We start from the raw sequence: 27,525 nt of genomic DNA, 5'->3' as shown, positions 1-27,525 counted from the left end.
GAAATAATTGGGCTATTGGTTTAAAAATTGGTTTGTAATGTTATCACAGTAAAGGAGACTTGAAAAATGTAAATATGATATTTTATATGACATAGCCAGGCATTATAACCAGGATGTGCGCAGGTGTGAACCAACTTTCCATCGGGATTGGTAAACGTTTGGGAGGAAATTCAATAGCTTCTTGGAGAAACTTCGAACAGATGATAGGTGCCAAAAAAACCCAAACAAACAAACAAACAAACAAAGTCCGCGACTTTAATCTCATGTAGTCATTAAAAGTGATAGGAATGTTATGTACCTTTGGTTTACACTAAAAAAAGTTAATTAATATTTGCGAGGACAATAAAGGCAATACTGCAGGAAAACAATAGACACGTAGCTTTAAACGGGTGGGTGGGTGGGGTGACAGGGAGAGGCCTGTCCCCATGCAGTTGCCCCCCCCCCTTTCCTAGCATTTTCGGAGCATGTAAACAATTGAAAGTGACTGGGAGGAAATAAACAGTGAAATTTAAGTTTGAGGTTTACTTAGCATTTCTATAGCTACCCCCACGGTGTACGATTTTGGAATTTTTGAAAAAAAACATTTTTTTTTTGCATGTCAAGAATTGTTTGGCGATTCTCCCATCCCACCCCCCTCTTTTTAGTTGTTTACCATGCCACCTGCCTGAATAAAATATCACGGTTTCCTTACATACACCAGTAAAAAAGAATTGGGTTTATATATAAACCAATATTACTGTATCTCATACAATATACCATTCGCCAGTTTCTGTAAACACCTACGCTTAGATTCAATATAAAAAATTCAAGGTGAGAAGGAGAGGGATAATTTATTTTGTTTTTTTTTTCAGGGGTTATTAGGAGGGGTAGGGGTGGTCAGAACAACGACCCAATTTTTTCTCTATACATAACCCCTCACCAAGGTCTGTGTGTCCATCACCAGGGTCTGTATACCCATTACCAGGGTCAGAGTACGTACTACCAGAGTCGGTATACGTATCACCAGGGTCTGTATACGCATAACCAGATGCAGTATACCCTTCACAAGGACACCAGGGTCTCAATACTTTTCCCGAGGGTCAATGTGTCTTTGTGCTCATCACCAGGGTCTATTTACCAATAGCCAGAAATCCACGTAACAATCACTAGGGTCTCAATGCCAATCACCAGGGTCAGTGTACGTTTCACTAGGGTCTTTATGCCTATCACTGGGGTCTGTATACTAGTATTAATAGGGCCAGAGTGCACATCACAAGCGTCTGTATACCCATATCCAGAATCAGTATACCCATCACCAGGGTAAGTTTACCTATAACCAAGGTTAGTGTACCCAATTACAAGTGTATGTGCATGTATTCGTGTAACCAGAGCCAGTATACCCATCACCTGGATCTCAATACCTATAACAATATAAGTTTTGAGACCCTGGTAATGGGCATCCAGACCCTCGTGATATGTAAACTGACCTTGGTGATATGCATTAAGACCCTGATGATGGGTCTAATGACTTGGTGATGGGCACACAGACCCTGGTGATACGTACACTGACCCTGGTAATAAATATAAACATCCTGACAATCGTAATACTGACCCAGGTTATGGGTATACAGACCCTGGTGTTACGAACACTGACCCTAGTGATACATACACTGACCCTGATGATACGTACACTGACCCAGGTTATTTGTATGCAGACCCAGATGATGGGTGCACAGACCCTTGTAATACGTACACTGACCCTGGAAATAGATATAGACATCCTGATAATCGTAATACTAATCAAGGTTATGGCCACCCTGGTGATACGAACACTGACCCTAGTGATACATACACTATGCTATTAAAACATTTAAAAATCCTAATCCGTGGGGGTATGGGGTAAGGCGTACCTTTAACTTCAATTCTACAGTTTATTTCCTCCCTTTCATTTCAGTTTTTACCTGGTCCCAAATACATTGGGGGGGGGGGGGATTCACCTTTTATATGTAAATTTAAGGAAAATGTTTGCTGCAAGAAAACGTGTGCTGAAGGGGATAGTCTCGTCCCCATGACCCTGCTCCTCTCCACACACCCCTCCCCCACTTCGATGCTAAGTGCCTGTTGTTTTCCTGTTACATTGCTCTTTATTGTTCTCTCAAATACTAATATTTATTCAACATTTTGGTGTAAATCTAATGTACACAACATATCTATCTCTTTATATGAACATTTACCTATACTTTTTTAAATTCTGCAAATGTAATAGTTCGAAGTTCCTCCAAAAAGCTTTCGAATTTCCTCCCAAACGTTTACCGAAAAGTCGGTACACGCATGCGCACATCCTGGTTATAGTGCCTGGTTGTACTATATAAAAAATAACATATTCTATTCACCGTTCTGATGGAAAGTTGGTTCACGCATGCGCACATCCTTGTTATAATGCCTGGCTGCATCATATAAAATATTATATTTATATTTTTAGGTGTCCTTTACTGTGATAACCCAGCCCAATAATTTCATAAAAAAACGAGCGACACAAAATGGGCATGTCCTACAGCATAACCGAAAAACAGTATTGGCTGCGCTGCGTAATAATATATAGCATGTGTTATTCATTAAAAAACAGTGGTTTTAAAATGTTGTTTTAAAGTGTAGAAATTGAAAATAATATAAATATAAGTATTAAAGTAATAAGAAATCATTCTTTGAATATTATGAGTTGATCATTTCGGTCAGAGCGTAGTCAAATCATAAATCCCTTCGAGCTTTATTTGATTTGAACATGTCCCGGCCGAAATCACCTGAGACCAGTAATACTCAAAGAATGATTCCTATTCTTAAATCAATTCTATTCCAGACCGGTATTTTTTTTAAGTATGGCGTAATAATCTCACGGTTTGGTAATGTAATGAGATGAAAAATGCAGATATATCTTAATAATGTGTTTAATTAAAGCTATTAATCAATGAGCATGCTCATTGATTAATAGCTTTAATTAAACACATTTTTGGAATTTGCACAGAAACCCGTCGAAACAAATCTGTATATATTGTATTTTTTGGTGAAAATGCATTGCAACATGTAAAACAGTTCTTAAATATTTTGTTTCTATCTATGTAGGAATTCTAGCAAAGCTGATAAAATAAGGTTTCTTTTGGAATTGTTATATCTGTTACCATGGTTACAGCAACAGCTGTGAAAATATGTTCCTCCACTTTTTTACGCCAGTTTACTTCATTTACCATTTCGCCGTTTAACGCCGATCAATTGATCGGCGCATTTCGTCGTACGCTGATATGGGACAAATGAAGTCCGCCCCTTCTAATTTGTTCCCCAAAACATGAAATTTGTTATCACAAATTGGATGAAAATATGTTTTTACCGATTTTAAAAAACCGAAATTACGAATTAAAACTTTGAAATAACGAATTAAAGAATTCGTTATTTCAAATTTAATTTGTTAAAACAGATTTTAGAATCTTAAATAACGAATTTAGCAAATTTGTTATGACCGATTAAATTCGTTAAAACGAATTTCTAAAATTTGTTATAAACAAATTTAATTCGTTGAAACGGATTCAACAATTCGTTATAATGCTTTAAATTCGTTTTAACAAATTCAAGAATTCGTTATATCAAATTCAAAAATATTTTTGATAGGTCCTATATGGGCTTCCGTAACATATATACACAGATGCATTATCTTAATGTTCCGGCTTTCGGATTAGAAAAACTGGCATACAATTATTTAAATGTGATTTGATTTGAAAAATGAAAATATAAAAGAGCAGTTTTAATTCATATTACTGTGCCAAATAATGTTCTTAATTTAAAGCTTATCAGTCTTTTCTTTTTTGAAATAATCAGAACTGAAAAATCGAATTGTTTTTTTTGGGGGGAAAGGTCTGGGGGAAAAGTCATAAAGGGTGTTTAAACAACATATTGCATTATTGTGTAGCACTAGACCTGAGGACGTGTGTTTATATACAAGAACACGTGTGTCTGTCACCTCATTGTTCCCAGTCTCGCTACCGTGCACTGCAAATTGTCAAGAAGGGCTGTATACAGTATATACACTACTGAAATCAAAATCCACTGATATTCCCAAAAATTGACTGACATTGTCTGACATCCACTGTATATTCACTGTATCCTACTGTAAATCCACTGTACACCCACTGTACAGAACTACTGTACCACACTGTATCCCACTGTACCCCACTGTACAGAGCCACTGTACTCCACTGAACAGCACTGTACCTACCCACTGACCAACACTGTACCTCACTGTACACAACTGTACAGGGTACTGACCAGCACTGTAACCAACTGTACACCACTGTACAGAGCACTGACACTGTACACTACTGTAATTCACCGTACCTATGTTTTTTTAAGTTATTATGTTTAAACAATGAATTAAACATTTACTTCCTTCAAAATGCATATTTGAGACCAAAATCTGGATTTGTTTTGATTCTTTCCTATTGCTTATAAGAGAGAAAATGGGCTTCTATTTCTTTAAGTTCATACATGTATATAATTACATGCGCGGTCAGAAATTTTTCCAGGGACAAAGCAGGGATATCATTGTTTTCTGGGGGAGATAAGACCTATCTGGATAGTTGTACTATGCAAGTTTTAAAAAAAAAATGTATTTTCCTCTGACCCCCCCCCCCCCTTCACACCCCCCCCCCGATCCGCCCATGTATTAAAACATCAGAATCTAATTAGCACACAATATATAACAACTTATTCAAATAAACTGGAAAAATATTTATATATATTTCAATATCAATGTTTTAGTGACTAAATATTTTGGTTTGTTTTTAAATTAATTTAATTTAATCAATATTGTCAAATGAATACTTGTATTTTATGTTACATTAAAAGTCTAAAAAAAAAAACTGGTCTGGACTTGAAAAAGTCTTTGAAGTTTTACATCACAGGAAGATCAGCGAGCAGTATCTGTGTATAGTATATAAATTTTCAGTAGATCTAAAGGTGTGAGTGTCGCAATATCACACCTCACAGCCTTATTAGCATAATCGGGGCCTTTCTGATTTTTATATTAACGAAAAGCTAAAAAAAAACCCGAGAACGCCAAAATACGTCATTCACGGGATTTTAACGAGACCAGTTTGAGACTCTTGCAAATCGAGAGAGGAGTTCAGATCGAAAAAGTAAGTAATATACAAATATTGACTGGGTTTGAGGGCAACATTGATTATATTAGCCCCCGAGGGACGAAATATTGCCCGACGCGAAGCTAATATAATCAATGTTGCCCGAAAACACAGTCAACATTTGTTTTGTTATATGAAGAAACAAACCAAAATTTAAGAAATTAATTGAAAACAGATCGCCGTAATTTTCTCAGCTCAACAAAGAATTCACGAATTCAATTCAAAAGCTCATTTCCAAACTATCCTCAGCATCAAACAGTCACTGGCAATATTCCGCCGACCGTAAGAATTCACATACATGTTCTACCTGATTTTACTTCACAGTAATTCGCAAATCTTTATATCCGTCATGATAGCAAACCGTCGCATTGCGCGTCTGTTGTTTACTTTCGTTGACTGACTGTCTATTATGACGTCACCTTGTTTTGGAGTCGCGAAGAGTTATTTACGTCATCGTTTACGAATCAACAAATCAGAGGCGATTATTTGAAATATAGGGAATGTTCTCTAGATCATATGTTTTACGGTGCTACCGTTCTGGCGAGCGCAGCAAGAATTACACATACTGTACCTTGCATCATTGTCAACTTACAGTTTTATTTAGGTATCAAAGAACGTCAAAGAATTTTTGAGAGAGTATTGCTCTACAATAAGTATGCCAAAGGTACTAATTTTAATGGTTATGATACATACAGCGCAACCCCCTATCCAGAGAGAGAGAGAGAGAGAGAGAGAGAGAGAGAGAGAGAGAGAGAGAGAGAGAGAGAGAGAGAGAGAGAGAGAGAGAGAGAGAGAGAGAGAGAGAGAGAGAGAGAGAGAGCCCGGCACCTGTTTGTAGGTATGTAATTTCCCACTTTTAAATTTAATGGTCTGACTATATGCAATGTCTACATACTTTTTTTTACCTATTTATTTTTTCATTTTATTCCTTTTTATTTATTTCAAAATGTCCTATTGTTTATTTCCTCCCTACTCATGCATGCACAATTATAAGAGTATAGCTTAAAAATGGATTGATATGACAGTAAAGTATGACTCTTGCTAATATATATATATAACATCTCTATATTAAAAAAGATTAAAAACAAATCATACGTCAATGAGGCAGGTATCGCAGTTTATACTGAAATAGCTAGTACATGCATTACAGATATCGATGTTTGATCCGCCTCTAAATTTATCGCGGGAAATATAGCGCGAGTGCACTGTGACGTCATCCATGACTTTGTTCGTCTATGTTTACGTTTCTCGACTCAATACGGAGGTATGGAAGAATGTAACAAATCTTTTGAGTCTCGCTGAAGCATATGCGGTACTCAAAACGTGTCTTCAAACTTTAAGTCACTGTAAATTACGAGTTAAAAGTCGGCCATTTTTGGCATAGCACCACGGGTGAAAACATTAGAGAGCATTATGGGACGTAGACAAAAAATTTTGTTTGATGAACTGTAGGTTTAGCTCGTTCTTTTTCCCGCGCACACTGGTTCTTCGAGCTCGCTTCGCTCGCTATTATTCCTAGCCGGTCAATATTATATAAATAGTGCCTGTTTAGGAGGGTAACAGTTGAAATTGACACCCCGAGAAAACCATTGTCAACCGACGCGAAGCGGAGGTTGACAATGGTTTTCGAGGGGTGTCAATTTCAACTGTTATCCTCCCAAACAGGCACTATTTATTTTGTTATACTGAATGTCTTTTTTAAAAATTTTAAGAAAATTTTACTGCTTTTATATAGGAATAACGTGAATTCTACAGCGAACCGTACGCGCATAATTTTCGCGCATGTAACATTTTTTAATGTTACCCGTTGCCAAGTGCGTTGCTAACGCTGAGGGTAATAGTAAATATTATTAACTGCGTCTTAACCAATCAGATTTCAGTATTTAACATGAAAGTATAACAACAACAAAATATTGACCGGTCAATATTTTTCGGACGAGCTAATATTACAATTATTGACTATTCGTCTATATAGAGTTATATAGTGAGAATATACGACTGAATACAACAAAAGTTTATGTTTAATGTTTATTCGAGGGGTGTCAATTTCAACTGTTATCCTCCCAAACAGGCACTATTTATTTTGTTATACTGAATGTCTTTTTTAAAAATTTTAAGAAAATTTTACTGCTTTTATATAGGAATAACGTGAATTCTACAGCGAACCGTACGCGCATAATTTTCGCGCATGTAACATTTTTTAATGTTACCCGTTGCCAAGTGCGTTGCTAACGCTGAGGGTAATAGTAAATATTATTAACTGCGTCTTAACCAATCAGATTTCAGTATTTAACATGAAAGTATAACAACAACAAAATATTGACCGGTCAATATTTTTCAGACGAGCTAATATTACAATTATTGACTATTCGTCTATATAGAGTTATATAGTGAGAATATACGACTGAATACAACAAAAGTTTATGTTTAATGTTTATTCTATCAGCAAGTTTTTTAAATTATTTAAAGTTGCAGAACAATCGTTTATTAATGTGAATTCGAAGTTAGGGGTGATTGGCCGTATCTCGTTAAATATTGTTCAGCATGAAACCGTCTGAACAGCAGTTTTCGATTTTGTCAACAATCTGAAACGTGCTAGGGGGTAGCCATGTATCGGTAAGAAAATACTCACTTACAATGTTAAACTAAATAAATACCTTTTTAAAAACCTGCAATGCAATAATTCCACTGCATGTGTTACCAAAATGTTAATAAATAATGGTCGTTGTGAAATGTAACTTGAAAGACATGTTTTAGTACAGTCGTTTTACCGGTAACGAACCAGTATGCGGTTTCGTCGTGCATGCGACTAATATTAACGGAATTCCAAATGTTTTTATTTTTTGTTTAAATCACGTATCTTTGTCCTTCTAAACTGTAGTATCAAACTTCCGAAAATATAAAGGATGAATTATGGAGATAGTAATTTCAACACCCCCTCCATTTTCATAGTTTCGAATTCGTTTTCCAGTATCGAATCAAGCGCCCTTTATTACTTCTGACCGAATATTTTGAGGCAAATTAATTTCAAAAATACATTAGATGTACGTGTTAATAGACTTATAAATGAAGAAGGAAAAATAATTGTGGGAATATGTCTTTTAAACAAATGATATGATCGTTATATTTGTCATACCGTTTTTCCGTCAAATTGAAACTGGACTTGCAGAATTTTTATTTGCGTTACTTTATGAAATTGAATTTTCATAGAAACACTCTATGATAGTAATTGATGATAAGTACTGTCATTTGCCTTTGTTTGCCCGTATATCTGTCAATATATCCAGCCAAATGATACTTCTATCGCAATGAACCGTTACTAGGAAAACTACACCTGGTTCTATTTGAAGTCGTAATTTCATTCAAAGCGCAATAGCTATTTGATATGATGCATAATCTTATTAAATGGATCATAATTAAACAACTTCACACACTGATAGAATATTTATTTCTGTTTTATAATTACCTAGCTAGGATTTTTTGAAACCTTAACTTCGTCTTTCACCAATAATTTTTCTAAAAATTATTCGTTACTAGCAAATATTCGTTACCGGGAAAACGACTGTATGAAAAGTGTATGCAGGTGTATTATAGTCAGTTTTTACACATATTGTTACCTAGCATACGTTAAAAAATATTGTACGAGAGAGAGAGAGAGAGAGAGAGAGAGTGTGTGTGTGTGTGTGTGTGTTTGTGTGTGTGTGTGTGTAATTACAGTGTACATGTAATTGTTATTGATTGCCTTGCTTCCATGAACCATATATATATTTCAATAATGCAACATTGCACTAGAAATATTCTGACAAAGATGTTGAGAGAGATCATGGAGAGAGAGAGAGTATGAAAAGCCATAACAAATTTTATAGTTATATGTCATTTCCAACTTAATGAGTTGTTACCGGTATAGCTGTTATCATGGTAATGTTTTGACCATGTCTCAGATACTGCATGTGCCCATAAAAAAGTGTAATCTAGGACACACCCTTTTGTTTTGATAATGACAGCATTTAGCTTTGTAATGATAGCTAGTGTATCTTTTTTCTTCTAATCTACAGGTTTACCTGTGGCCTCCAAATAATCTGAGGATCAGGAATATAGAAAATATTGTCAATTTGATATTGCTAATGACCCAGTCAAGTCTGCTGAAGCCCAGAAGGTACTTCTTTGTCATGTAATAAACTCACAACTTGTCCTCCATATTTATACATATTTGGTTTAAGCTGATTGAAAGCCAAGCAAGGTCATCTAAATAGCTACAATGTCTTGTGTAAAAGGGAAAGGTTTGTATGGGCATCTTGTTGCAAATCTGCATGATTATCTGTATTTTAAGTGGTAGAAACCTCTGAAAGGAATACCAGGAGTTTGAAAATATTATAAACTTAACGAGATGTGTTTTACAATCTTTGAGAATATGGGATTTGCAGAAATCCCAATAATTTCTTATGCTGGAAATATGTTTTTCAGATTAGTTTTTGTTATTGAAGCAATCTTATATTGGTGTACATAGAATGTTGATAGTTGAAACTCATACAGACATTCATATGTTACATAAGTGTTTGTCTTTGATCTTTGTTCAATATATTTAATATCTTTCTGTCCACTGGAAATCTAAATATCTTTGAAGTTACACCATTGAAGTTACACATTCATTACATTTATCATGTGTGTGCAGAATTGATTGAGCCAGGTTTCCTGATTTTGTCATATAAGTGATACATTGTACTGCTTTAAACGTATATATCACCTGTGACTTACTGGTATATTAGTACATATTTCATTTGTAAAATCAATTGACAAATTTAAAGTGTTTTGTAGGACTGAATTGTTTTTATGGCTTTTAAAATTATTGAAAGTACATGCACATGATGCAACTATCTTTTGATGCTGTTTATATAGCAAAAAGAAACTCTCAGCTGGGTTTAAAATTAGTGGCAAAATGATATAATACAATTATGTACAATATAAGAAAAGATTACATTGTTAGTAATAGCACATTATTGAAATAACTGCATTGAATACATACATGTAAGTATTTGATGAGTGCACAATGTTCGCAAAAATTACATGTAATTCTCTTAACACTCTATGTTTATTCTATTTTAGTTTCCAGACCATGACATTAATGAATATTACTTGAATGGAATGCATGAGGATTAGGTTGGAACCTTATTCTGCCTTTTTACCAACTCACACCATATTTTCAAGATTTATGGAGCCAACCACAGAAGAATTTGTTCTATACACACCATTCATAACATTCTTATTTATGTTACATAACTTTTTATATTACTGGATGAATTGTTTCAACAATAAGTGTTCACTTAATGGATACCAGCAAACTTTTTATCGAGTGCACTTATTTTGTATTTTTCCTACCCATATATCTATTAACATATGTTTTTATATAACATATTCATATACATGTAACATTTTTGGAAACAGCTATTTTTTTTAATTGACATTTAGCCTTACTATTTTATACAAGTTTTTTTTAATATACTCTTTTGTATACAAACAGAACAAAAATACTTAGTTACAATGGGAAATGGACATAATATATATAAAAGTGTCTGATAAATGTATAGGTCTTGTTCATGAACAGAAGAAATTGACAGAAAAATATTCAGTTCTAGCCATCAAATACAAATACATGTATAATATTTTTAAAGAATATCATCTAATCTAAATAAGATATAAAAAAATGTTTCCCTTTATTCCTATGTTTGGAAGCAAATCCAATATATGATTAAAATTACTGTACAGTATATCCTATTGATTCCTACAATATATCACTTTAGTTTCTTGAACAGCATGTTTATTACTTTTTTTTCTTAAAATGATGTATACAGGGTCATTAATTTATTTGTGTATTTATTAATGTTACTTAAACCTAGTCAGGTGACAATATTGATATTCATAGCACGGGCTATGAATGACCGTGAAAGTTATTGTGTACTAGTAAAGCCATTCGAAGGCTCTTTTTCGTGCAGTCATTTAGGTCCCACCCACCCGCCCTTTGCTTCATATTGTATAATATATAGATGTATCCACTGTCTAAAATTTGCAATTTTATTTTGTAGATGTGGAAGATTTGGTTTCGAAAGAAAAAAAAATTGTTATATTGAAATTAATTAAAACTGCACTTTCAGAGCGCTTCACATCCTACTCACGAGTTTGTGTTTATTTCATAAATATTTTATGTTCGTTTGAGTGAAACGAAGAAGAACATAATCATTATATTCAACTAGATACTAATATGCCTTCTGCAACCTTTTCATTGTTTAAATGGTATGGAATTTTAATTACCTTTCATATGAAAAATGACATCTAAATCTTAAATTGCTGTAAATTATATCGTATCCATCTAATGTATCACTTTATTTATGTTGAAGTTCGTTTCTGTTAGTATTATAATTTTTTTAGAATGATATATGCAATTTCATTAATTTTTTTTTCATTTTAAGAAAATTCTCTTACAACTTGTGTATTTTTTTTTCAATTTGCATATTACAGTGTATTAATTGAATGTAGTTGTGTAGATTTTTACATGTACCTACAAGCAGTATACATTTAATATTCACCAGGTACATGTACCAGCCTACTATATTTGATATATAAATGTACTTCTTTCATGCATTTTTTATGCATTTTACTCATTGTTATATGCATAATTTATCATTAAAATACTTTGAAAACTTTCCTCAATTAATTTATTTTAATAAGATTAAGAAATGGACTATAGTCAATGCACGTTTTCAAGAGTTGTCTCTCTTGGGGACAATAATGAATGCTCCCCAGGGTTCATGACCCTGAATATTGAGTAGGCTGTGAGGTGTGAATATTCAACCTTGTAAATTGTCAGTCTGACACCTTGTTCAAGATATTTTGTTTTGCCTCGGACTAGAATGTCGCGACGTCATTGGATGAAACGCGTCACGTGGCTGCCTTACAAATTTCTTTAAAAGGCAAGCGTCAAAATTTATAGGGCAACATGGCGGACGTAACGTCATTTGAACTGATTTTCTACACAAACGTTTGTTTACATATCAAACTTTAGGTCCTCGACAAAACAAAACACAAAAGCCTCGCCTTCTATGGACTTTACCGACCCCACAAATTTCTTTAAACAGTCAGTAACAAACCTAATAAGTAATATTACGTAACGACATATCTTTATGACGTGTTTTCTCTGTTTTAAACAAAAAGCCATAAGGCCCTTTTCTCATGGGCGCAATCATTATAGGAACATGCATAAGTACATGGTTTTAAAGGTTACATATAACATGCAATACATGACTAAGTATCTCGTTCCAGTGATATCGATGCGGACCCGGGGTCGCCAAATCTGACTTGTTTATAAAACTCTCAATTTGAATATTATTGATCCCACATCCTATCTTGAACCTGGTAGCATAACATTATCTAAGACTACTGTGCAGTATACTAGTAATTTTGCTGTACTTACAAAAGCAACCGTCAGGCCACAAAGTGCATTCTGTCACTCTGCATTTGAACAACGATTGCACAGTATATGGGTATCAAAATACTAATGACTAATTCGTCATACTAACGATTTGTACTCATTAAGGTCACAGCATGGATATCTGTTATCAGTGCTGAAAAAGATAGTAAAAACTGGACTTGAAGTTTTTACGGAGGAGATATAATTGTAAAACTGTTAACGGACGACAAACGAAAATAAACAAAGACCAAAAGCACTGCCACCTGAGTAATCCAGGTGACCTAAGAACTTGGCTGAGAAAAAGTATAAAGCCACACCCCATGCTGCAGTATACTCTTACATAATATTGTAATTATATGATTGTCCCTGTATTGGGTAGAAAAAATGTAATTTATTCTGCAAAGATCTCTTCGAAAGTTTAATTTTTAATTGGCCTTCTTTTCAAAAGGTTGCATTGCGTTTAAAAAAAATTATGAGTTACCAGAAAGTGAACCTAGAGAGCCAGTTAGCTGTACTATATGGACATGGTCCTTTCAGTTTCTCTGCCATTATATCATCTTGAATATTCTTATTTTGATCACCTTTAAGTGAAAGTAAGTATCTCATTATTATGTCCACCTAAGAAACAAATCAAATACACATGAAAAACAGTGACTAAGCATGCACCTGTATTAGTTACTACAAGAGGTCATAAAAACTGTGACAATCCAGATATTGTCTTTCCGCTTCAAGGAGTTTCGGTACTTTAATAGCTAGCGTTGTTTGTGGGTAATATTAGCGAAGAAATCCATGCTGCAGGAGGGTATGCCGTTTAACGCTATTTTTGGTGTGTTAGAAACCCAACCCAAAATTTGTCAGTCTTCTTAATGTCATATATAAAATAGCTTCAGGTTGTATTGCAGAACGCATTAAAACATTTCTAGACAAATTAATAAGTAAAGATCAAACAAGTTTTATAAAAGGGAGATTTATAGGTGAAAACATTAGGATTATATATGATATTATGAACTATACAGAATGAAATTCCATACCTGGTCTGCTAATGATGATAGATTTTGAAAAAGATTTTGATTCGATATCATGGAATTTTATTTATCAAACACTTGACATATTCAATTTTGGTCAACCTATCAAATATTGGTTTAAACATTTTATAATGATGTACATTCATGTGTCTAACGAAATGGATTCTCTTCAAAATACTTTAAACCCCAAAGAGACTGTAGGCAGGGTGACCCAATTTCATTTATTTTTATTGTGTGCTGGAATATTAGGAATTTTGATAAGAGATAAAGATATTAAAGGAATAACAATAGATGGAGAAGAATATAAAATCTCTCAATAGGCAGATGATACATCTCTTGTTACAAATGGATCACCAGAATCTTTAAATGGGATTCTTATAGAATTAGATATATTTTTGCGAGTATTTCAGGTCTTAGAATTAACTTTACGAAAACAAAAATGGTCTGGATAGGCAGTAAAAAAATTTCAAAAGATGTTTTCATCACTCTAGATGGAAACTGACCTGGAATAATACAACTTTTGATCTGCTAGGAATTAAAGTTTCAGTTAACTTACATGAAATGCCAGAACTTAATTATAAAAGTAAATCTTTGGAAATTGAACAAACAATTAAACAATGGAATTCAAGAAAATTAACTCCAATTGGAAGAATAGTTGTTATAAAAACTCTAATTTTACCTAAAATGAATCATTTGATTTTAACCTTACCAAACCCCGACCATGGATTAATACAAAAGTTTGATAAAGCTTTATTCAATTATCTCTGGGGGTCAGATATACACAAAATTAAGAAAAATACAATCATTCAAGACTACAATCAGGGAGGGCTAAAGATGATTGATTACAAGGAATTTATGTTAGCACTTAAATCAACCTGGAGAAAAAGACTTCTTCATTCCTCGCCTAAATGGATACATATTTTAGAAGCTGAAATGAATACTAGTGTTAGCAACTTATGGTCAAGAGGAACTGAGTATACTCTAAAAATATGTAAATTAATACATAATTGTTTATGGAAAGAAGTACTTCTGAGCTGGACCAAAATAACTGATTGCCAGATAATTATAACAGAATTAATTCCATTTGAACATATATGGTATAATCCAAGAATTAAAATAAACAAGGCGTCTGTGTTTCTAAAACAATATTTTAATAATGGTATGATTTATATTATTGACTTTTTTTATCCAAATGGTAATTTCGTAACTTATGAAACGATTATTAACTCAAAGGTAAAAACAAATTATGTAGAATATGTAGGACTGAGGAACGCAATTTTTGAATATATAGGGACGTGTAATATGACACAAGTAAAACAAAAGATTCAGCCATATATACCAATGCCCCTGAAAGTGTTTTACAAAAGTAAAAAAGTAAAAAAGGATGTAAAGATATGCACAATTTACTTACTAGAGAAAAGAAAAAGCAATTTACCTCGGTAATAAATTGGAGAGAAAAGGGATATGATATGAATGAATTTGACTGGGGAAATATATTTGAACTTCCATTTAAAGTTACTCTTGAATCTAAACTCCAATTTGATGCAATATCAAATATTACATAGAACTGTTCCTACAAAAAATTATCTACTATAAAATTTATCTTAAGGACTCTCCTCTTTGTAGCTTCCGTAAATTAAACATTGAAACAATAAAACATGAATTTACAGAATGCTCTGAAGTTAAGTATATATGGTATAGAATTGAATAGCTGTTCTTAACAAAATATAATGTCTCTTTTGTTTTTGATAAAAGTAGCATACTCTTCGGTAAATACAACAATAATAAATTATACAGAGTTCAGAACTTATTGATACTTATTGTAAAACAATACATTTTTTCCTGTAAATTCAAACCTATCCAAAAACTTGACTTTCTTAGTTTAAGTATCATAATTGCCGATAGATTCCTTATTAAAAAATTTATGCTATTAAAAAACTGCAAATATTTAGAATATAAAAGAGATTGGAAAGTAATTTGTGATTTGCTGTAGGTAGCATATGTATTCGCTATTATACTGAACTTAGGAACCCAATATCCATTACAATTTATGTTTGATGTACATGGTGTGATTGCCTGTCTGTCTTATTTTATCTCTCTGTGATATATAACTCTTTTGCCAAATATTACGCTAAATATTATTTTTTTTTTGTTCCATGTAAAATTGTAAAAGAGTTTCAATAAAATGTTTCAAAAAAAGAAATTGTTAGTTTTTAATTTATACAATTTAGTTCAAATGCCTGCGGACTTTAATTTGTACAAACCCTTAGATGTAACTGAATAAGTCTTTCCTAGTTTTCTAATTTTTTCGAACAATTGCAATAATTAGCTATAAGAGCTGGAGCCATGAAGATTTGGAGCCATAAGAGACCCACTGTAAATCCAAGGGCCTATTTCACTAAAAGGCGTACGACCGGCGTAACCTTACGCATGGCATAAATCAAATATTTGGGCTAAGGTATGTTTTCCTAAAAAACGTAAATTTGCGCCGACCTAAATTAAGCCAAATATCTACGCTTAGACAAGGGTGGTCGTAACTTTTGGCGTAAACAAAAAAAGATTGCTAGTTCTGTTGCTGAGAATATCCATAGTTACCATAATGTTAAATTGTACAATTTGTCACGTAAACTTAGTTAAATTCGAATAAAATTAAGAAAATAGAGAGTTTTGATAGGTGGTATCAATTCTCGCATAGAAACGTTCTTATCGTGCTTTATTCACATTTTTATGCATGAGTTCACCCGTTCTGTACATTTGTTTCAAGATATTTTTGTACTGCACGCTACAAAATCCTCATGGGCGAGCCGGCTGATATCCTCAAGCGAAAGTGACAGTCAAAAAGCACCAAATAAGAACTGTTGAAAAGTAAGTATTTATCTTTATTTCCTCCATTATCGAAATTCGAATTACACAGGTAACAAGTAGATTACAGTGAACGAATAAAAATTATATATATATATATATATATATATATATATATATATATATATATATATATATATATATAATGAGAAGGAATGAATTACTTGTAGGTTTAGATTATTTACATATATTTTAAATGTAAAAAAATAAATTAATTAAAATGATGGGAGCTGTAAATTGAGCTACCCAAGGAGGCTGTTATAGACTGCGCAAGAAGTCACAATATGTGTTGAGTTTAATTTCTTTCTTTTTTTTTCTTTCGTTTGAGTAAGAACTGATCACTCCCTTTAAAATATTACTGAAAAATAAACCACAAATAGCGCCTAACCTCAAAAATCTAACTAGTACCGCTCAAAAGTCAGCGACAAATTAGCGGAGAGCACCTCATCTCCTCAACATTAACCCTCTTGAAAGGTCATCACCAATAGAACCATATATCCCAAACCTAAAGAATTACTTGTTATTTTAACAAACAGTGCCAAAATATCCAAAACTTAAACTATTTTGATAAGCCAGCAACAAATAGCACTAAACTTCCTTACCAAAGAATTCTTTAAAATGTCAGCAACAAAAAGCACTAAACTTCCTTACCAAAGAATTCTTTAAAATGTCAGCAACAAAAAGCACTAAACTTCCTTACCAACGAAGTCTTTAAAATGTCAGCTACAAATAGCACCAACTCTCCTGAACCAAAACCTTAATTTAAAATGTGGTAATAAATGAACCAAATCTCCCTGAATTAAATGTTCTTGAAAAATCAGAGACAAAAAGCACAAAATATTTTTATTTTCAAATCTATTCGAGGTAGCAACTAATTTTAATCATATTAATTACATCAACTCAGGTTAATGAGAAAGGCAGTGGCAGATCACTCATTCTATCTCTGTTTACGTTATACAATTAAAACTCTCAGTTAAAATCTTTTTCGTGAGGTGAATTTAATACTCTAAATTGTTTGAATTAATTTGGACGGAGAACAAATCGCCTGTACCCTTTATTACTTTCATTTAATCAGAAAAATATTTCTTCTCTGTAACGGATACATGATATAAAATCAATGGGTTACAAGGGATAAACGCGAATTATTTCAATCCAAACTACAACTCTAAAAAGTAGTCAACACGTGATAATTACGGTATTGCGGGCATTGCTTGCATTTCCCTGGAAATTGAATCATTTCTGAACCCTTTCCATGCATCAATCTCACAATCTTAAGACACTATTTAATTGTTGAACAAGTACTTTTGCAAAATTTAATATACACCCAAAGTACTTTTAATGTGTTAAGACACAGGGATGATTCAGAAAATGCAAAGGGGTGAATATACGTACAGAAGATTTGGTACCTTTTGTCGCTGACATTGGGGGTATATAGTTTAGAATCTTTTGTTGCTGACTTTAGGAGCCTGTTTGTTGCTGACTTATGCACCTCTTGAAGCTGACTTTAGGGGTAGATGATTTAGTGCCTTTTGTTGCTGACTTTAGAGGTAGGTGATTTGGCGCCTTTTGTGGCTAAGTTTTAGTGTAGACATACAAATCAAAGCTACCAAACAATCACAGTCTTTCAGGAAAGGTTCAATATAAGATTTATGAATCATGCATTATGCTAATTTTGACTTATGACTCAGAAATTTGGATAAGTGATTTTAAAAAATATAACAAAAGATTTTGACAAAACTTCATTGATAATAAAGCTTCTAATTTAGCAGTTAGAATAGAGTTTGGTGCACTTTCTATTTAACAGAATATATAAGTCGTTACACAGATATTATTTCAGAGTGCAGAATATTGTTTCAGATCAAGAGAACTCAGATGGCTTTTAAAACATGCATATTTAGAGGATGAAAAACTTGCAGGAGATGGAAAACCTTGTTGGCATTACTGTATACGAAGAATCATTGACGATATTATTGGTTCACATACTTATACAGTATCTATAAATAATTTTTAATATAATTTGAAAAACTATTTTGAAAATATAGTTTTCAAAGACATTAACAATGGAAAATTGTCATTCTACAGCCAGTTAATAAGTACACAATATCTAAACAAGCTTGAAATTCAACCATTCTTAAATTTTCCATTTCCAAGAAAATTCGTTCCTTTTTTACTCAAGTAAGAATAAGTGCACATAAATTACAAATAGAGGTTGACAGGTATTGTAACCCTATTATTCCAAGGGACGAAAGATATTGTATTAATTGTCATACTGTTGTTGAAGTTGAATATCATTTTTTATTTGTATGTCCTCTTTATTAACAACAACGAAGTGAATATTGTTCACCTTTTAATAACACGTGTATATCTTATAAAATCTTAACCCATCAGATGTTCAATCAACAAAAATATTTGTAACTCCATACGTGATGCATTTTACATAAGAAAATCTATGTACTAATTATATTTGTATACTGTATGTATGACTTGCGCCACGTGTGCTTTTTGTCAATAAATTGAATTGAATTGAATTTTTCTTTTTTTTTCTTTTTTTTTGTTAACGATGCTTAAGGCATTATTTTATGCATTTGTAATGATCAACTAAAATTTGAATGTCATTCGTAGAGTTTTAAGCAAGTTACAGAGTTCATAATTATTTGTTATTTAAACGAGGCTCGTTCCATGTTTCATTTTCCATTGGTTCAACATACCAGTAGAAGTTCTTTTTATGTTATGTTACGATTTCGGTCAAAATTTGTTTTATTCTGTTTTAATGTAACCAGTGCTTGAGTAAGGCATTTTTAATATTCAACCAAAGTTTGAGTTTCGGTTGAAATTATAAGTAAGCTACAGAGCTTACAGTTTTTTGTTATGTAAAGCTCAAGGCATGTTTTTATTTACATTTTAAATGTTCAAAAGAAAACTCGAAGTTTAGACCTAAAATTTGTCACATGTCAATGAATGTTTCGTTCGTATTATCGTAATAGAAGAAACCGGCGCGGAATCTAAATATTCGGTTGATATGGATGTTAATGAGAAAAGATGTAAAAAGTGTATATATATATATATATATATATATATATATATATATATATATATATATATATATATATATATATATATATATATATATATTAATATTCGTTTTTACTGTTTAGAGATTGCAAAGGGAAACTAAATGTACGGGTATTTACTTAATTGAAACACGTGTTCATTAACAAAAACAAACGCGCTGTTTTGCATCGTCAGACGATTTATTTTTCTTTGTTTTGCCTCGGACTAGAATGTCGCGTCATTGGATGAAACGCGTCACGTGGCTGCCTTACAAATTTCTTTAAAAGGCAAGCGTCAAAATTTATAGGGCAACATGGCGGACGTAACGTTATTTGAACTGATTTTCTACACAAACGTTTGTTTACATATCAAACTTTAGGTCCTCGACAAAACAAAACACTTATTCGCCTCGCCTTCTATGGACTTTACCGACCCCACAAATTTCTTTAAACAGTCAGCAACAAACCTAATAAGTAATAATGTATTTCCCCAAAAAGGCTTATAGTGGAATTTGTGGTCTTTACATTATTAAATCTAGTTGAAATATATTTGAAAAAACATTATGAATAAAGAAATAATTTAATTTTCATAATTTTAGATGTTTTTTTAATAATAAAAATATTTAAATCAAGTCGGATATTAAATATTTATAAATTCCTCACCCCACCCCCCCTCCCCCACCCCCAACAGTCACTGAAATCACAAATAAGTATGGTGTTAAATTAAAAATAATATTCCACTCTAATTCGATACTTTTAATTATATACTATTGAATTGGAACACTGTTCGTTATCACCACATGTCATACATCTATCTTATCTTGCACAGCTTAGAATGTTGCCATGATATAAACATGATAGAAACAGTGGGACGGGCAACTTCGGAATGGACATTTTTCCGGCGTTGCGCACCCCTTTCCATTCACACTATCGACCAAAGTTTAGTAGCAAATGGTGGGGTTTTTTTTATTCTAAACAAAGAATCTGGAGGAATAAGCCGTTGCAAATGCCCACGACCCTCTCATACGTCTTATAAGAAGTAATAAACGTACGAGTTACGGTTAGGGTCAGGGTTTTGTAGTACCGGTATTTAATACTTAGTTTATAAGACATCTGTGTGTTGACCCGTCCAGATGTTAGCCCGGCTCGCGCATGAAGTTCGGTATTTTTCAGGTGATAGATTGTTAAAATAAAATTCCCAACTTTTCAAAAATGGCACATTGCGTTTGGGAACTTTACTTTTGATTCAACATTCAACCTCTTCTATAGATTAATGAACTCGTCCACCAACTGGATCGTCAACGGCGTTGTGCATTCAGTTACGTAACTCATTCCACAAAATACTACAACTATTGAACCCGAGCAAGAATAATTTGATCGATAAAACTATTTGATTATTTTCTTTATAGAATTTGGTTTATACATACAGGAATTAAAACGATTTAATGCGTGCTTTTATGATATACCGGTATATTCACTGAAATGCATGAAAAGTTTCTGCACTATTTTCTTACGCGTAGACTCAATTAATGTGTTCTACGCGTGCCTTCCGGTTTGAGACTTCGGCTCATTCGGCACACCTCGGCAGATTCGTACCTCATCTCATTTCGTACCTCATCTCATTTGATGTAGGATACCGGAATCGGCCGAGGTGAGCCGAATGACTTCGGCTGACAGTAAACTAATAGACGGGATCACGTGACCCCGTCTAAAAACCATGTGCCGCGCTTGATCTTAGTTTCTATTGTGTTGTTAATTACCAAGAATCATATGATTCATAGGTTTTAGAAATTCATAAGTAAAGTGTACATATATCTGTAAACAATTTTCAAATATGAATAATTCCTTCTTTGTTGTTTTTCAAACATAAGGGAGTAGTGATGTTCCCGAGCTCTAAAGGAATACATGCCCTGAGGGCTTTCACACCTAATATCAAAATCAATCCCCGCCCTCGCCTGAGGTTTACCACCCGGCGAATTTCAAATCTTTAGTTGTTAGCATGATTATTTAAGTATTAATAAATTATCAACTAAAAGATGTGATTGTTTATTCAACAATACCATATAGCATCGTCAAAAAACATTGTATCAAGGCAGAACATAGAATCTTTCTGGACAGTGTACTCAAAATGCATTTCTGTATAAAAATTAAAATAAGTCTTGTATTTACATTTTTTATAATGCATAAAACAATATTTTCACATGAAAGGAACTTGTCAATACAGATTTCCGAGTATTTGACACTGTCAGGACCTTTAAGACATGACCATCACAAACAATTTAAAAATCTGTAAAAATTTTCAAGTTTTCTTGGAGGACCAAATAAAATAATTTCAGTTTTGCCAAGATGAGGTGACAAACTGTTGTCCACTAACCAAGAAGAACTCCTTTCAAGAATATTGCCCTGTTTTATCATTAAGCATTGCAGTTGCATTTGTGACGCTTAAAAATACGATTATAGAGTTTAACTCAAGTTTAATTGCCTTAGTTTTTTTCTATTGATTTAGATTTTTCTTTTAATTGTTGTGTTGCTATGTAAGCGTCAACCTGCATACGTATCTAATAAGTTAATATATTTAGTTTGAATGTGTACTGACTTACCCTCAGGTTTCTGACATATGTAAGGGTAACTTAATGTACAGGGAACATCATTCCACCCATGTATATTCGCCAAAAGGCCAACACAGTCTTCGTCACCCCCGTAATTATTTGGCTCGCTGGAGGCCCAATTCGAATAAGAAACTGCCTGCAAAATTAAAAGTTGTAAAAATCTAAATGTTCATGAACATTACTTTTAATACCTTAATTAAACTTTCTTCAAAATGTAATAAATAACAAAAATTATTCCTAAATAAAATTAAATATCGACAAAGGATTATTTTATTCAATAAATACAATGAAAGTAAAACCCTTACATATGTATGACAAAACAACTAACCGTTGAATCTTTAACCCAGACAAATTTGCTCTCAGTGGCTAAATCGTTCAGTCCAATCCAGCGATTTGTGTTAGGGCAAAGTTCTCAAGTTTTCAAATCAAAACAAGATGATAAACGTCATGATCAAAACTGGTTCATTATTCATCGTTCAAACACTCTTTTTTTTAGAGCTGTCTTTTATGTTAACTTTAATTCGATTATGAAATTAAACACTAACAAGAGGCCCATGGGGCCACATCGCTCACCTGAGCAACAATGACTTTATATGGGCATTCACATCATGAAAGATATTTAACTACATTTTTGGTAGTAGTTCACGGTTAACCTCTGGTTCTCTTTATTTTAGCGCCCCCCCCCCCCCACCACCACTTTATTAAGAGATCATAATATATGAGAGCATATAGGTACATCTTCTCCCTCATTTATTCACTAACTATTGTATTTTATTTTTCAAAAATTCCTAAATGTTGATTCGAAAATTGTACCTCAGTGCGCTCAATTCTCGAATCAAAAACATTCAACAATTTAATTGGTTTTCCATTATAAATGATTGTCATTTACGTGGCGTGAATTCATTTCGTATGACGTTTCATAGCCTTACTCACTTGACTGATGAATAAAATATAAAACTGAACAATCTTGTCACATAATAATTCTAATCAATGTATTGTACGAAGGCCCATCCATTATTTTAATCTTCATTAGAAACGAACAAATGGCTACAAACAAAGATGCTTTTCTGCTGCAATATTTTTTAAGACCAACGATAATGCTTTTATCCTCATAATTATAATGTGTCAGAACTATGGCAACTGTTTGAAAGCCTTCGTTTTTATTTACCTTTGTTTAAAAAAACTATCAAAATTGGTGTAGATTTTATATACATAATTCATATAAGAAGGGGCACCAGAAAGTAGTTACTGCACATCATCCTTTTGTCAAGACATTTCTAATTATTAACCAAAATTTCAGCGTCAATTGTAGAATTATTAGTATAAGGAAGATACAGACCTTGGTTTGAGTCATGTGTTTGCGTACATGAATTTGTTACCTTCAACTTAAATATTTTAAACTTGGTATTTACCTTATCAGCATTTAAAATATAAACAAATTAAAGCATGACCTCAGCTCTTTGTACAAACAAAGTCTTGTGCACAAAGCTCTGTCTCTTAGACAAGTCAGTAAATTATAGAAAATTGTAAACAATTAAAACAAGAAAAAATGCACTAATGAAAGAAAGAACACACTATTTTGTTCATCATAAATATACCTTTATATATCTAGCAGCGAAAAAAATCTCCGTTTAGTAGAGATCGTACCGAATTATGAATAAAAGGAATAATACAAATGAATTGTATTTTATAATATATTGTTAGTGCATCAGATTTTGCTCATTTTGCGCAGGTTAACAATCAGCTGTCTCTGTTTTATTTGATGCGTAAATATTCCAAAATACAAGCGATAGTTCTCCTCAAGTCCAAAGGCTTAATTAACGAAAATGAAACTAAAATCATAACAAGCTAAAACCACCGTCACTAGTGAACATGTCAACGCATAGAAATATTAAACATTTATTTACTTCACAAAATCGGCACAAATACATTATGCAAGTTTCATATATTCCCTCCGCACGTAAACTGTTGCACAACAAGCAAATTCATCTTTGTCAGTTTGACACGTTTTCGTTCGTCGTACATGGCTACCTGGTTTTCGATGGGATGGTGTTAAAGTAGTCCGGGATATATGTCGAATCTACACTTTTGTCGAAGGAAATTGGCGATTTTAAACTTATTTGTGTTTTTATGAAGCAGAAATGATACAATCGACTAAACTTAAGATGCTTTTTGATATCTGATAAATGGTATTTGAAAAAAATAACTGAAACATAAGTTAGACGCTAAATAGGAAATTGGGAGAGCGCGGGACAAATGGCCCGGACTAATTTTACACCGTCCCGTTTTCGATATACGAAATACCGAACCCGAAGTTTTAACTGATCTACCCCCATTCTTTCTTTATTATTACTTTCGTAAATTTCTCAAACTTGAAATAGAATTATTCGATGATTTTTATTTTCCTTTCCTGCAATTAATATTTGTCTTACCATAAGGATGCTTTGTGCCAAATATGGTTGAAATTGGCCAGGTGGTTTTAGAGAAGTTCAAAATGTAAAAGTTTAGAGATGGACGGACAGACGGACGATGGACAAAACATGATCAGAAAAGCTCACTTGAGCTTTCAGCTCAGATGAGCTAAAAACGACAATATTTGATTGTTCCTCATTACAACACTAATGAATTTGGCTTTGTAAAGTAAAATTCCAGAAAATGTAGAATTATTTTCAAGAAATCCGTATTAGGATGTTTTGTATGAATTAATGAGACAAAAATATGTTAGAATAATAACTTTAAAAGTTATTAATAGTTGACTTTCATACTTTCTACAAAGGACTGTGTCCCTGCATTGTTGATTGTAACAAGATCCGCCCCTAATTGCAGACACGAAGATCTGGCAGTTTGCCAAGGAACAGCATTCGCTATACAACTGTAGCACTGCCGGTCATAAACTGACCAATTTCCTTCGCCACTACATCCGTTTGCTGGGAAAGAAAAAAGTGAGAAAAAATATGTAGTTTTACAGTAGCTCAAAAAAATTATATCTAATTGTTAATTGCTAATAAATATGTAAAAAGCACTTATCTGGGCAGCGGGAAAAGTGACAAAGAAGTTGATACAAAAAAAATTTCACAACACGTAGTGAAATACAAATAAAAACAAGATGAAAAAAAATATTAGACCCAGTTTTTAGACGTGTTTTAATCATAAGTAAAGCGTTGTAGATCCACTACAGTAACTCTTGAATGTAACAGTTCGACTTGAATCTATAGTCGCATCATATGCCAATTACTAGTATGTACTTTTTGGTTGGGCCTAAAAAAAATAGTGTGTGTTTAGGGTAACCCGACCTAACCTACAAAAATGCCCCGATCCTACCATTTTTGATGTCTGTTCTTATCCGTTTGCGATTGATATAAATGAATTTTCATGGGGGGGGGGGGGGGGGGTGAGCGTCTGGACTCACTCCCACCCTTTCACACGATTATGTACATGTAGACACACAGAGGAGAGAGGGCTTAACTTAATTTTGTTTGTATTAATTGTATAGACTATTATACTTTCTATGACATGAGATGTTAAGAGTTAGTTATAATATTTTCCCCCAAAATAATGTTACCTAATATTGAAGCGCAATGGGTTAGAGCAATTACATGTCTGTAAGGGCATTGGAGTACGAGGTGTATTTTGGTAAGTTTACTATTGATATAAATGAATTTTCATGTGTGTGTGTGGGGGGGGGGGGTCTGGACTCCTCACACCCACCCCTTCTCTAAATCCATGCACACGAGTATGCACATGTTGGCACACAGAAGCAAATCTAAAGCTGGCAACCGCCGCGGAGAGAGGGCATAATTTAATTTTGTTTGTTATAATTATATAGACCATTATACTTTCTATGACATGAAATGCATGTTTAGATTATTGATTAACTTGAAATTCAAATGCAAACAGTTCAACCCCAAATTGCACAAAAAATGTTGCTCATGTGTATTATCATATGGGAAGGGATCTCATCCTTCAGTTATAAAAATTATAGGCCCTAATTTTTCAATGTATAATATTACCGGAACTTGGATGTGGCCTTCATTTTTAATTAAACTGGTACAAAACAGTTGTTATTTAGGGGCAAACACTTTGTGCGGGTATCATACTGTCTAATGACAGCATCTAGCTTCTATTTACAGTCTTCACATGAATGACCTACATTCTTGGCTTTCGTAACGGCGACCAGTAAATACATTTAAAACAACCTGAACCATGTCTTTTTTTGCATCTTGATCGAAATAGAAATTATCTAAAATATCATGGTAAAAACTAATACTTACAATAACTCAGTACGTACATGCTATTAAGCAGAAGTAGAATCACAACACTTTGAGCGTCTTTCGTGGCCGTAGCCATGTTTCGCCTCTTGTCTGTTCTTCATACGAAAATTTGTTGCATGTAAAAAATAGCTTGGCGCAGGTGAAAGATCAACACAATTTTAAAATATTTTACGTAAAATTGATTAAGAATATAAGTACCAATGAGAATCATGCTTGGAAAACCTACGGATATACCCCAATTTTTTTTTTAAATCGCTTTTGATTAGTAAAAATGTGCATTATTTTGATGATTTTGTGGAATGTTGTGTAACTTCGAGGTAAACAAAGTCTCACGCCTTGCTTGATGCACGTGTGTGTTTTGATAGAAAATTGTAAATGAAGCGTTGTTTAAAACAGGCACGTTGCATCGTTTTTGAAAGTGGGGGGCCAGACTCATCCAAAAAATCTTGACAAGCAAAAAAAAAAAAATAAATGAAAATGGAAATTAAGACTTTCCCAAAATCTTCAAAATCCTAATCGGGGGAGGGGGGGGGGAGTGGTTAGTATATAACTTCAATTTCAATCCTGATTTCCTTATTTTCATATTAATTTTTCACATTCTCTCAAAAAAGGGGGAGGGGGGGGGCAACTCCATGATAATTCAAATCATTTTTTTATATGTACATTTTAAAAATTTAGTTGCTGCGAGAATGTAAAGCTGTGCAATTTTGGTAAGAATAAATAGTTAGATTTAATACTGTAGTGCAACCTGCGGAAATTAAGCGTAACTTTAAAACGAAATGGTAAACACTAACTTTACACATGCTTTTAATACATAATCAAAATACCCCTTACCCATGATTTAGAACCCCATCAATCAAAGTAAAACTAAAACATTTCAGTTTCTCATCATATCATTGCATTCTGTCTCCCGTTTGATATTTAGAAGAAGAAATATATAATTGTTTTTAAGATCGTTATTTTAACGGTATCAATTTAAAATTGATAGCCTTTTGGACGAAGGGAGTACTACATTTCCACTTTTTATTCCCTTCCTCTACAAAATTAAGTCAAGATTGGTCAGTTAGTTCCATGGGAGAAG

The 27,525-nt window shown here is 33.2% G+C and overlaps 1 protein-coding gene across 1 annotated transcript in view; it reads right to left on the bottom strand.

Moving 5' to 3' along the window:
* The window catches only part of LOC105337333 (cell death abnormality protein 1), a 58,406-nt gene extending 31,855 nt beyond the window's left edge, over positions 1 to 26,551 (bottom strand). Inside the window, exons 1-4 of the mRNA XM_066066918.1 lie at positions 26,445 to 26,551; positions 24,939 to 25,100; positions 22,502 to 22,584; positions 22,165 to 22,309 (exon numbers count right to left, since the gene is read on the bottom strand). Of these exons, the coding sequence (XP_065922990.1) occupies positions 22,165 to 22,309; positions 22,502 to 22,584; positions 24,939 to 25,100; positions 26,445 to 26,520 (466 nt within the window). The 5' untranslated portion in view covers positions 26,521 to 26,551. The remainder of the gene's footprint in view (positions 1 to 22,164; positions 22,310 to 22,501; positions 22,585 to 24,938; positions 25,101 to 26,444) is intronic.
* Positions 26,552 to 27,525: the final 974 nt, after the last annotated feature.

The sequence above is a fragment of the Magallana gigas genome, chromosome 7, assembly GCF_963853765.1.
Source record: "Magallana gigas chromosome 7, xbMagGiga1.1, whole genome shotgun sequence".
Taxonomy (NCBI): Eukaryota; Metazoa; Mollusca; class Bivalvia; order Ostreida; family Ostreidae; genus Magallana; species Magallana gigas.
Note: the sequence above shows the minus strand (reverse complement) of the source record. Positions and strands in the feature narration are given on the sequence as shown.